Raw genomic sequence first — 14,196 nt, forward strand, 5'->3', positions numbered from 1 at the left:
TATTTATTCATTTAGCAAAGTTTGGAGAGGAAAAAAAAAAAAAAAAGCCACACTTGTATGTTGCAAGAGGATTAGAGGAAGTGACTGATGAAATCAGAGTATAAATGCTTTGCAAGGTCAGTCCCTGGAGCAGTTAGTGAATAAAATAGGAGTGGAAATAACATGAAGTAATAAAAAGAAGTGGGCTACGATACTAAATGTGTTTGCTGAGTTTGTAAATTTCTAGGATGTCGTTCCTGAGCTATGCAGCTCTGCTGTTATGTTGGATGTATTGTACTGCAGAAAGAGGTAAGCTTTAATGTGGAAAAAAAAAAACCCTTTATTAAAGTATATGTGAAGATGGTAACTAAAACAATATGTAAATAAAATGTTTGCATTGTAGCCTATTTTAATGAAGTTCTGACAACAATAGTTGAGATTTCTTCTGACAGTATTTAGCACCTTTAGTATTTCGTATCCTAAGTATTATTTCTCTTTTTTTATTTGGATAAGTACTGCTGTTATTAATCTGTTGCACAACTTTTTTTAATGGTTAGTATCCCTATAAACTACAGTCAGACAACTCATTTGTTATTGTTATTGATTATGTTTGTTAATTATTCTAACATCTAAAACCTATAAACAGCTGGTACATTAAATTAGGAAATATTCAATAAATGTGCATTTCTTTCTGTCTGGAATAATCTCTGAGAAAATCTGAGCAAGAAGAATGATTACTAAATTGACTGAAAAATCTTACAAAATATCTGTTTGACTGACAGACTGGTTTTAATCCACTAAATTAGGTAAGTGTATACAGGTGTGCTTTCATATATGTTTAAAGAGGTACATAGTATTGTGGATATCTTTTCAGAAGCCTCTGATATTTTCTGCTTCTCTGTTCTATTTATTTTTATTGGTATTGTGTTTATATTTTTTTTAATGTATGTTTAGTAATTCAATTGTTCTGCTTTCTGTCTGGATTTCTTTACATAGCCTGTTGCAGAAAGGGTGCTATGTATTTTTGAGCTAGTGTGTCTTTGCTCAGTTCAGGTTGTTTTTAATTTTAGGTGAAGATTATGAAGACCTTACTAATCAAAGCAATCTGATGGATTTTACTTTGGAAAAAATTAAAAATCAGGACATTACTGAAATGTATTATCTTTTTTTATATATGCTCATAATAAATACTGCTCCAAAGCAACTAAAACAGTCTAATTTGTTTGCAAAGAAGTCCAGAAAAGTAATGGAATTTGAAAATAAAGTTTGCCTGAATTTGCACTTTGTTTTCATAATGCTTTCTTGAGATCAGAGAGATTGCAAAGGAATGTGAATGTAGCAATATTTGATTTATCTGGCACAACTATTACCATGGGTCATGCAGGGTTCTTTGTTCAAGCTTCGTATTGAAAGTCAGTGTGAGTTGTTCAACAGCTGGGTGTTTGCAAAAGGGCTGAAAAATACTTCTACGTGAATTTGTAGTTTGTGCTTGACTTTATGGAAGTAGCTACCAGCATAATGACAGCAAGAAAGCAGGTTGAGATATTTCTAGCTGAGGTCAAGTCACATATAAATACTAAATCATGAATTCCAGCTCTTTTGGTCTCTCACTAAAGGATCTGAAGGTATGCATTTAGTGAATGCTTTCTAATATGAAAACAATCCCCTCCAAATTTTGGTGAGTACACATGGTGAGTGTATGATGTAATTAATATAGTTTTGAAGCACATCCTATCAGCAGATTTCTTCTTCTCAAGCTACTAAGAAACTGCATTAAATAATTAACTGTAGTCAGAAATATATATACATACTGTGACACTTGACGGTAACACGTCATCAGGGCAGGAGTGGTAAAGAACAATCAGAGAGAGCTGAAATAAAACCCAGCAAGAAGCATGTCATGGTAATGATGTAGAGACTCTCAGAAGATTATATTTTGTGTTTTGGTTTTTTTTAAATGTAAACAAGGAGGAGATAAGAGGCCACATTCTGCACAACAAACAATAAAAATATAACACAACTCAGAAGTAAGGGAGGAATACAGCAGAGAAGCTTTCCCTGTACCGAATAACCTGGTTTTTAAACCACAGAATTTGGAGTGTGCTTTCTCAGCTTGCACACTGAAAGCACTAATTTTAATGAACTCTAATGAAAAATATGTAAAATTAGAAAAACTCTTTTTCTCACCCTTACAAATAACTTTTTGGGGGTAAACTAGGCATTTTTAACACATCTGAAAGACAGAACTAGCTACAGGAGTGTTGTTGATTTCACTTATTCCTGCATTTTGCAAAAACGTTGTTACAAAGTGAATGTGTCTTAATCTTTCTAGGAAAAGTAGGTTTCTACTACCCTTCTTGATAGAAGGGTAGTACCCTCTAGTGGACAGAAGCAATAACTTTTACTCAGATTTAGTCCTTTTTAGGAGGGGGCATACTTATTGAAGGAGTTGGAAAAAAACGTAAATGCGTGGGCATATACTTTCTTTAGCACCTCAGCAGTGTCATCAAAGCTTGTCTACTTCTGGATACTTAAAACAGCCAAAATAAAGTTATTAGATCTCACAATTAACATTCTTTATATTTTCAAAATGCCATAGCTACAGAACACTTACTTACAATTATACAGGCTTTTTTCTTGTAGCAAATCTTTTTCCTGATTTTTAAACAATTTTCGAACTATGCCTTTAATTTGGTAGGTACTCCACTGACTGAAATAAAAACAGTTCAAGGATATGTCTTAGTACAACTAAAGTAAAACTCATTTTCCACACTTTGATGTGGAACAATCAGTATTTCATCTGATCACTTTGTTTGAGAAATCACAGCTACTTAATCTGTAGCTGTGATTTCCACAGTTTAGTTCAGCAAGCCATAATTCCACATCCCTTGCATGAGGAAGGATCCTAAATATTTCTCCTGTAGTCTCACTTTCAGGCAGCACCTGGACAATCCATAGGGAAGCTCCAGTGAGAATATTGCTACTTCTCAAACCAGTAGCCTTACAACTAAACTGGTGAGAGGACTTTTGTGCCAGCTCTCTACTGAGTAATGAATCTGCTAATCTGCTCACCAAGGAATTTCCTTCTAAACTGGTGAGAGGACTTTTGTGCCAGCTCTCTACGAAGTAATGAATCTGCTTACCAAGGAATTTCCTATCTTGGTGGACATTTCTTCTCCCATTTATTTTCTATGTGGAAGTTTCATTTCTTTTCCTAGACTTTATTTCCCAGAGGTTGTTTTATTTATTCTTGATGAATTGTCACCTTTAATGTTCAGATGTAAACCAGACTTCATTGCATCTAATTAGCTAGACTGTCCAGACTCCGTTACTTGGGGTGAAGCTTCAGCCTTTAAAGTACATTTCAGTCACCCAAGCATAAAGAATTGTTACTTGGGGTAAAGCTTCAGCCTTTAAAGTAAGTACATTTCAGTCACCCAAGCATAAAGAATTAGTCACTGAAATTAGGTCAATTATTATAAACAATTAAAAAAAATGTTTCTTGAGAAAGATCTTCTAGTCTTTCATTAACAACTTCCTGACATTTGTTTCTTTTCCTTTTAGTCTGATTTTTCTCATTCTCAAGCTGTTAAGGAACTTCTTAATAAAATTAATTCAGGCTCATTTAATGTAATTCATATGGGCTTGGCTGTACACTTCATGGCCACTGAAAAAGGCCCAGGAAGGAGCTTTTGAGGAAGAACTGTATAATATTGAGCTAATGACAAATATCAGACAACACCATCCACCCCCCCTAAACGGAGTCAAAATGCTTTGAAGCTAACAAAGGTCAAACTGAATACCCAGAATTTATTACATAGTGTAATAAGTAACTTGCCATAAAAAGTGATCTCATGGACAGGACGAAATAAGTTTTGGAATATAAGGTGATCTCAGCCTGGAGAGAAAGTTTAGGCAATGTAAAGATAAGGGGAGATTTGACAGAACTTGATCAACTAACACGTGAATTTAATGTCAGCAAAGATGGTGGTGGCTGCAGAAAAAAATAGTTTGAAAGGAAATTCTACAGAGTCCACGGAGTTGTTCTCTGTGCTAATAGAAGGACAGGCGTGGAGGAGCTCCTGCAGATGAAAGGGTAAAAGATGTCTGTGGTTAGAACCAGGGCACTAATCTAATCTCAGTCTTTGTAACTAAAATCTTTTTCATGAATTATGACTGTCCCATGAGGTTTCTTGGCACTTGATTGACTGTTCTTATGTCCTTCTAAATGTCTATTTATATTCCCACAAAATGTGGATTCTTGGCAGTTTCTTATTTTATGATGAATAAGTAGAAAGCATATGCTCATTTGATCACAAATGTCCCCAGGATTTCTTGCTACGTTTTCTACTGTAAAATTATTTTTACATTTGTAGCATCTGATTCAGTCACCAATATTTTTATTTGCAATTTTTAGCTTGTGAAGAACCTCCTCCTAGGAGGGTTAAAGAAGTGCCTACTGAAATATGGGACAAACCTCCCTATCCACATGGTACTCAGGTAACATACAGTTGTCGGCCTGGATATATAAAACTTGGACGAATTGTGTTTGAGTGTGCTGATGGATCATGGAAGCAACGGCTCCCACTGGCAGAATGCAGAAGTAAGTATTTATGCAAAATATGTGCGAACATTTGACCTGAGAGATCCCATTCCTTGCCAGTCATTTAAATGTGAAATTGCCATTGTATCTTTACCTGTAACTTACTTATCTCAGCATCCTTTAAAATTTCATCCTAAAAAGTATCTATGCATAAGGAAACATTTTTGGAAGTTCCTCTTCTCCAGATCAAAGCTTTAATTTTTTTTCTTTGCAGGAGAAATCTTGCTCTAGGCCAGCCTTATTAACATGAATTATGTTAAGTTATCAAGTTATTAAATTAGTAGGAGCTTGCTTTCAAAATTTTAGAAGAAGTCTAATGCATATGAAATTTACAGTCTAAACAGAATAAAAGCACTAACCTAGCTTCTAAATGCGAGTCAAGAGACAGTATTGTCTTCAGTTTATTCAACTAGTTCTATGAAAAATAGAATTTCTTGGAATTGGGAAACTATTTTTCCCTGCCTTCTCTTTTAATCTGTGAAGGAAAATTCATTATTAGTATGTGAGCTGCTATTTATTATCTGTAGTAAACTGTGTTAAGAATTTAGAAGTATCTCACACCCTTACAGAGAATTCATTAGTGGAGAAATTGAAGTCTGTTATTGTTAGTCAGCAGATACTTCTTTCTGTAATAAATTAGTTTTAAACACAAAGAAATTTTAGACATGCAAGCTTTTTTTCTTACATATCTAACATACAAAATTTTTACTAGTAGAATATAAATGTTTGGCTTGATAATATAAAATTAATTCCCAAGTGTCATTCAAACAGAGATGAATAAAAATCATGAGTAAAAATGAATGTTTAATAAAGTTGTTACTAGTTTCTTTTACTTTTTATTTTTATTCACTTTCTCTTTTTGTATGTATTTGTGTAACTGCTCAGTGAATATGGATCTTTCAGATGATACAAATTTTATGTTGCTTTTTAGTAACATATTTTAGTAAATGCTGCCACCCAGGGAATAGATAGTGACACTGGCAAGGTGCAGGTGGAAGGTGAAAAAGGATGGTCTGCCACAGATTGAGTGATCACATTCTATTTTCAGGATAGGCCACATTAGACAGCAAAATTGATCATGAGGTTGTCTATTTTCTCTGAATCACACTGGAGCAGGTTCAGGCCCTAGTCAAAGACCTCTTCCTTGGAAAAAACAAGGATGTTGGTACGCTCCAAGAAATGAAATTGCCTAGGTCAACAGGGACCAGGAAATATTTCTTTTGAGGCCTAAGAGGTTTAAGCTATGCAGTTTATTTTACAGTCTGTATTATAACGTCAAAAATGGATGAATGAAAGGGATGGTATGTTCCTCTTTACAATTCTTTTGGAAAACCAGGGCAAATAGTTAGAGCCAGACCACAAGAAAAATCCTGTGAGGATCTTTGAGCAGAAGGGACTGAGGACCAAAATACTCCTATGGCCTTAGATCATCCCTCTTTACTCGGCACAGTTCTCATCAGACTGAGGAAATTTCATTTCCAGTCACGGATGGACTCTGTAGTGGAAGCTTTGAACCAGTTGATGTCACAAGTTATATGAAAAACTGAACTTAAATCCTGCCATTAAATTTGTCATAAAAGTTAAGATGAGCTTAGCCTTTTAAAAGGAATAAAACCTGCTAATTTATTATATATTAAAAAAAAAAAATCAGCAGATCCTTACTCCAATATCTTCTCATTGAAGACAGTGATTAAAAAAGGTGGGGTCAATCAAGCTGATGCTGAACATTTTTTAATTTTTTGGAAGGCCCAAACTTGCTACTAATTACTGGAAAAGTGCTACCTTTCACACTTTCACATTCCTAGGTATGTTGTAAGTAACTTCTTTTTCTTCTTCTTTTTTTTTTTTTCACCAGATAAGCCCTGTGGACATCCTGGAGATACTGAGTTTGGTTCCTTCCACCTTACCAGTGGAAGTGAATTTGTATTTGGGGCCAGAGTTGAGTACAGATGTAATGATGGGTAATATTTATTTAATTCAATATATGTGAATTAACATAAGGTGTTAATATTAAAAGAAGTGTCAGTTATATATTTCTTGTCTTTAATGCAGCAGCAACTTACTAATATTTAATGCTTCATTATTGTTTAATTTAAATTTCTGCAATTACAGTAATACTAAAGATAACTCTTTCTCGTGTCTGCTGCTACTGGGGTGACTGAACTCATGCACCTGAAGCTGTCATACAAAGTGTCTACAATACGTAAGGCTGTAGCTAAGTTGAAATCATGCCTGCCCAAGTAGAAAACAATAATAGTGATCTGTTTGTAAAGCTTCCTCGTGACTCCTCCAGTCAGACAGTTCAGATGGAAATGCAGCTTCGTATGCTGGAATCAGTAGGCAGTCATGATGCAGTTATGTTGGTGCAGTCATTAAGCCATACAACAGTCTGCTATTCAGAACCACAACTCATCAGTCCTGCTTAAAACATTTTTGTGCATTATGAAGTGAAATGTATTGTAAAAAGTGTTTGAAGGAAGACATTTCTGGTAGACTCACTAACATGTCTTCACTGACAGCTTGGAAGAAATTATTCTTTCTTCCTCCTCTATTCATCATCCAATTAAAAGCAAAGCAACAAGAAAATCCATAGTATTGTACTTAGTTAAGTATGTATGTGACTCGATTCTTTCCTCTTGAAATGCAAATCAGCTATAAGCGTGGTCTGGTGATTTAGCCATGCTTTTGCAGTCTTTGTATTGCTGGAATCTAGTCTGAGTTCCACAAAAATAGTTCCAAAATCAACATTCTCCTTAATTCCTTAAGTTCGGACAGTTCTTCACTGTCATTTCAGATGAGCTGTACTTCCTCTGACTGCATTTCAGACAAAGCAGAAGCCGTGGCATTGTGGCCATGTTGCCCTCAAACCTAAAATAATACTAGCTCATCAAAGCATGAGATATACATGGTTTGGATTAAGTCCTATTTGGATGCTGTCACATGGCTTTCAGTCATACTAGAGCACAGGCAACAGGAGTTTTACTCTGCTTGCTCCTGATTGTGTAAGTTACTCCTAGGTTATTTGTTACGTAGTCAAAACTTGCTATCTCTGTAATGAAGAAGCCATCTTACTGATTATCTCTTACTTTCTGTTGGTTTGGGGTTTTTTAATTTTTTGCCATATGTAATTAAAAGAAACAAAATAGGGAAGATGCAGGCCAAAAAACTACTCAGTTTTGTCACAATTTGGTTAGTCAGTGCTAGACTGTATAAAACCTACTTCATTTGCTTGAAAAACAGCAACACTGCTGTTTCTGTCACATAGTGAGAATGTATGTTAACATTGTTTACTTTTTATTTGGCAAGATACCAGATGCTCAGCCAAAGAAATTACCGTGAGTGTCAGGCAAATGGATGGAGCAATGACATTCCTCACTGTGAAGGTAAATGGAGTTTGACATTTAATTCTTTATCAAACTGTCTTTTTATCTGTCTGATACTATCTAGAACTAGTCTGTGATCTCTTTACAAGAATTAATTCATATATGTTTAAATTCAAGTTATGCATCAGTGAAACTCTTACAATGACTGCTCAGCCATTTTAGTAAAAAGCATTCACAAAATGGAATCTTGTCACCCCTAGACTGCCTTAAAGCTCTGCCTCACTAAAAGGCCCTGGTAGAGTAGATTTCTGCAAAACATGGTTGCAAAAGACAGCTAGGATGAGACTTTTCTGATGTATGTGAATTTATGTGTGTATTTAGCTAATTTCCTCCTCCACCCTTGGAATATCCTAGCCGTTAAGATTTTGTTATAAATCTTTCTCCCTATTAGCATACTGTGGAAGAACTTCAGTAGGTAAGAATGAGAGCAGGAGAGACCCAGACCTCAAGACTTAATAGACTACATGGCTAGGTGATACTTCATTGATTTTAGAAATCTTTTCACCAGTTTCAAACCTGCATGATTAGGAAAATAAGCTTCCTTTCTTGCCAAAGATAATGTTTAACTGGTCTATTTTAACATGTGTGCACAGTGGTGAAATTTCTCTTTAGGTTAACCATCTAATGTCAGGAAAGGGTCTCTAAATAAAGAATCACAAATGAAAGTAGATACCTTTCTCTTGTCTAGAGTTTGTTGTCTGTGTTTTGACATTTCCTTGGTCTCAGATAGTTCACATTTAGTTTACTGGATTTTGAGTGTTCTCAATTTTAAGCATATAGGTCTCTGTCTGCACAGTATAGGGTGATGGTTTCCAACTTTTTTTGTCATGTGTCACCAAGATACTGCAAATCCTCGTAAGATTTTTCATTCATGATTGAGGAGTTTTCATTAGGCTGAAATATGATTGTTTATGAATGAAAGCATTTGTATAATATCCTAATTGTGAGGAACCTACAAGATAGAGTGTGATCTCATAGAAAAGGCAGGTGGCTTATAAGATGGGGATTGTCAAAGAGAAGTGGGAGCTATGCTAGGCAAAACACCAGCCACTTTTGTACATGCTCAGTGATATCTATGTGAACATTTAAGAATTATGACATACATAAATTCTTCCTCTTTCTACAGTTACAAAATTAGGAGATACCAGAGATCTAAATTCATGGCTGATATTGTGTTTGTTTACTTTAGTAATATAATTGTTCTGATAACTGGGATTTTTAGTTAGTAACTGAACTCAACTTGAGTGGGCCCCTCACTACAAGAAGGACATGGAGGCACTGGAGCATGTCCAGAGAAGGGCAACAAAGCTGGTGAAGGGGCTGGAGAACAAGTCCTGGGAGGAGCAGCTGAGGGAACTGGGGTTGTTTAGCCTAGAATAAAGGAGGCTGAGGGGAGACCTTATCACTGTCTACAACTACCTGAAATGAGGTTGTAGTGAGGCGGGGGTGGGGTTTTTCTCCCAAGTAACTAGTGATAGAACAAGAGGAAATGGCCTCAAGTTGTGCCAGGGGAGGTTCAGATTGGGTATCAGGAAAAATTTCTTCACTGAAAGGGTTATCAGGCACTGGAACGGGATACCTAGGGAAGAGTCACCATCCCTGAAGGTATTTTAAAAATGGGTAGATTAGCTGCTCAGAGATATGGTTTAGTAGTGGACATGTACGGTTGGACTCGATGATCTCAAAGGTCTTGTCCAACCAAACGATTTGATGATTCTATGAACTGTTGCAGTCTACTAACACAGCACTTTTCCAGATACTTATCTATAGTAAATTCAGTTTGGCATAGCTTTAAAGTAAATTAACCTATTTTGTCAAAGTTTAATGACCCTATGTGTCAGTCAAGGCTCTAACCATCATAGAATTCATAGAATCATAATAATAATTTAGATTGGGCGAGACCTCAGGAGGTTATCTAGTTCACTGGGTGCTCTGTCTTTAGCCTTCAAAGGCAGAGAAGATGATGATGAGAGCCAGTCTACAAGCTTCCTCCTAAATCAGTCTATCTTTTTGCTTTGGGGTTTCTATTATATCTTTTGCAAATGATATCTGAATATGTAACAAGAGTGTATATTTTTAAAATGTGTAAGGAAATGACTGTGAGTTTTCAGTATTTTAATTTTTTTGTGTGTCAATTTATTTTACAGAATACACATCAGAATGCCTATTTTTGTTTTGTTCTGTTTTTCAGTGGCAAAGTGTTTACCTGTACAAGCACCAGAAAATGGAAGAATAATTATGACTGGTGCATTTGAGCTAGGCCGAGAATATTCTTTTGGCCAGGTTGTAAATTTTGAATGTAATGCAAAATACAAGCTTGTTGGATCTAAAGAAATAATTTGTTCTTCTAATGGAAAATGGAATAGTGATGTTCCTCAGTGCCAAGGTAAAAATGACACTATTTATTATCAGTATTTAAGAAGCTTTATTCACACAGACTTCTAAGGAGTGGTTACCATATGGGAAACAACAAAGTTTTCACTTTATTCCACAGCAATTAAGCATAGTTTGTCTGTAAACAATCTCTATTGCATATATGCAGAAGAAGTAGAATAAGAGAAATCAGAGAATATTGGATGCTAATATAGTCATAATGGACCATCTATTTGTTCCCCATTTTCACTACAAGCTGTATGTTTTGCCAGTCTTCAGTGAATTTATTTGAAAATAGCTTTGGTATGTCTACATAAGATTCAATCACTTCAGTGTTGATTTAACTGAAGTAATTACAAAGTTTTGCATCTATGTGAACCAGGTTTAAAAAACAAGTATGAGTTTAATTCATTCATGTTCTTTGGGTGTATAAAGTACAAAGCAATCATGATGGATTTTTCTTTCTTCAGACTAATGTATTTTGAGAAGTTAGAAGGTTAATTCATGTTTAGTTTTTTATGGAACCACAGAACCACAGAATAGGTGAGGTTGGAAAGGACCTCTGAAGGTCCCTTAAAGCAGTCAGCTTGGGCAAGTTGCTCAAGATCATGTCCAGTTGGCTTTGGAATGTCTCTAAGGAAGGAAACTTCACAGCCTCTTTGGATAACCTATTCCAGCAATTGACCACTGTGATAGTTTCACTGGGCTAGCCCTTAGCTAGCAGCCAACACAGCCGTTCACCCACTGCCTCCCACCCCCAGGGGGTAGGGGAGAGGATTGGGGGGCAAGGATAAGGAGACTCATAGGGTGAGATAAGAACAATTGAAAAAAAAGAAATAAAAGAAAACTTAAAATAATACTAATATTAAAATAGTAGTGATAATGATAACAGTAACAAAATATGCAAATGAGTGATACCCAGTGCAACTGCTCACCACCCACTGACCAAGCCCGTCCCATTCCCAGATAATGATCCTGGAGCAGCGACAATCCCGAACAGAAACCATAATCCAGGAAGAGCGAGAGCCCAAGCCAAAGTCAGAGAGAGCTAAAAGAGGAAGAGCCCCTCACTGGGCATGACATGATATGATCTGGAATATCCCATTGGCATATCTAAATGCCAGTTTACCTTATTAAATTAAATATTCCTCACCCCCTTAGATCTTGCACTTGTGGACTAACAGAACACAAAGTCCTTCACTTCCAGCGACAAAAATGCAAACACTGGTGTGTTATCAGTGTTCCTCTCCTAACAAGTCCCAGGCTGATAGCAAAACACAGCACTATTCTAACTACTAGAAAGAAACCCAGCTCTGTTCCAACTAAAAACCAGGACAACAACTCTTAAGTAAAACTATTTTTTCTTATGTTTAAGTGGTATTTCCTGTATTTCAATTTGTGCCCATTGCTTCTCATCTTGACATTGAGTATTAATGAGAAGTGTCTGGCTCCGTCATCTTTACTTCTGCCTGCTCCACCACACAGTCAGGAATTTATACGTATAAATAAGGTCCTTCCTCCCCACCCCAAGCCTTCTTTTCTCCAGACTCTCTAAGCCTCTTTTTATTGGTCAGTTTTTCCAATTGCTTTATTATCTTCATGTCCCTTCATTGGACCTACTCCAGTATGTACATGTCTTTCCTGTACTGAGGAGCTTAGATCTGGACACAAGAATCCAGATGTGGTCTGACCAGTGCCGAGTAGAAGGGAGGATCACCTCTTTTGACTTGCTGGCAACACTCTTCCCAGTGGAGCCCAGGACACTGTATTTTTCTTTTCTGCAAAGGCACATTGCTGGCCCCTGTTCAACTTCTCCATCAGGACTGCCAAGTTTTTTTCCCCAAAACTCCTTTTCAGCCAGTTGACCCACCCTGCCCCACCTGCAACTCGTAGGGTGGATGGGGTTATTCCTTCCATTTTGCAAATAGACATTGTATGGGATTGAATTGTCAGTATACAAGAATGAATCCCAGGAAGCTTATGGTAACAATCACTGTTAAATATTCAGTCCATCAAGTTTCTTAGGTATTTATGTTATCTGATTAGGTAGTATGCATTTAGAAGAGCAGAGTACCTATGTCAGGATGTTAGATATATGTACTTTTTTTTCACAATTTCAAAACTGCATTTTGCTGCTTTGAAATCACCATTTATTATAATTTGAACAGCATGAAGTGGGATTAAACACATAATGCTTGTAATATTTTCATAATATAGTGAATTTTATTAAACAATGACAGTACCACTGAGCTATATTTCCTCCTAAATACAAAGAAAATTCAGTAAAGGAATCCAAGAGAACTATTTGGTGTCTTGCTCTGTGGCCTAGAAAACAAAGCTTTGAATGTTTTCTGGCTTTATGAATATAGTTTTTGAAAACTGCAAGATCTCAGTAGTTTTATTGGGTTTGTCAAGGAGCTGGGGATGCTGAGGTTCTTTTATAGATAGTGAAGCATTCCAGAGTCAGTTTTCCAGATAGTTTATTTTTTTTTTCCTGTTGATGCCATGATTTAACTAATCATCTACTGACTATGAGAGAGCTTTAGATTTGCTGGAAATTACAAAGGAATGAAATTATGTGAAAAATTGAAAATCCTAAATTGCAGGTAGCCTATTTGGTTATTTTAGAATGTCCCCTGCCTTATAGACAGATTCCGAGATCCGTTAAAATCCAAAGCAAATCCCTGAAATCTGTCACATGAACCAGTTTGCTATTGATGCTGTGCTGCACCATACTTTCTACCTGGCACCCACACTCAGGTCATTGAAGAGTTCGCAAATAAGTTTCAGACAGTTCCTAAATGCAAATGTTTTCATGAAGTCAAATGAAAAGAACCTAAATTTTATTCCAATAGGCATTTGTTCTCATAAACAAAAATATATGGATTTTGTCTTTCTCAATTTCAGAGATTATCTGTGATGTGCCAGAAATTCTGCATGGATCGGTACGTTCTCCAAAGGGGTCTTACAAGGAATCTGAACAACTACGGTTTGTCTGTGATGAAGGATACAGATACGGCGAAAGAGCAGATGTACAATGTACTGAATCAGGATGGAATCCAGCCCCCTACTGCACTGGTTAGACTTGCCTAAAGCTATTCTGCACATTTGTTGTGTTTGGAAGTAATTTCAGAGATTAGTAATGACAAAAGTTAGTTTACTCATATAAAAAAAAAAAAAAAAATCCATCCATATCTCACCAATATCCTTCCAGATCTGAAAGGATGAAGTGTTAAAGGGACAAAGCAACTCGATAAGAGTTTTCCATGGAGAGCAGTAGCAAAAAACAGTTAGTTCAGTCTTTTGTTACTCAAGTGTAGTCAAATAGGTCCATGAAGCAACAATTGTTCCAGTATAGTATATGCCATAAATGAGATTGATGCTAAAAATACTTCATGCAGCATTAGTAGCTGTAGTTATTTTATTCTTTTTTTTATATATATATGATTCTCAATTAGTGGGGGGAACATAGGAAAAAGATTTCTTAGGTTAGAAAAAAAAATCCTACTTTGACAAATAGGAAGGATAAAGCTGAATCTCTTTACCGATTTACAAAATACGAGGAAAATATTTTATCTAAGGAAAAATCAGACACCGAGAAGAATATTTAAGCAAGCAGAAAAAAAAAAAGACAAACCAAGGATTAATACCAGAGAAATGCAAACTACAGAAGGAATCTGTAATTTATAACAGCATAGGAAAATCAACATTTGAAACCAACTTCTCGGAGAAGTCCTGTTGTCTTCACATCAAGCCTCAATACCTTTTTAAGCATGTTTATCATGAACATAAGTGGTACAAGTCAGTGGTTTGCTGTATGTGGGAAGACTGGGCAAAGAAATATTTGTTTGATACCAT

At 36.0% G+C, this 14,196-nt stretch overlaps 1 protein-coding gene across 1 annotated transcript; it reads left to right on the forward strand.

Annotated features, from left to right (window-relative positions):
• Nucleotides 1-227: 227 nt before the first annotated feature.
• CFH (complement factor H) lies at nt 228-13,416 on the forward strand (the record flags this gene model as incomplete). Its single annotated transcript, XM_010170229.2, has 6 exons — nt 228-288; nt 4,397-4,582; nt 6,438-6,543; nt 7,889-7,965; nt 10,157-10,351; nt 13,246-13,416. Coding segments are annotated over exons 1-6 (796 nt in total), but the record flags the coding sequence as incomplete, so codon positions are not given.
• Nucleotides 13,417-14,196: the final 780 nt, after the last annotated feature.

This window comes from Antrostomus carolinensis, unplaced genomic scaffold (assembly GCF_000700745.2).
Source record: "Antrostomus carolinensis isolate BGI_N321 unplaced genomic scaffold, ASM70074v2 scaffold7826, whole genome shotgun sequence".
NCBI lineage: Eukaryota > Metazoa > Chordata > Aves > Caprimulgiformes > Caprimulgidae > Antrostomus > Antrostomus carolinensis.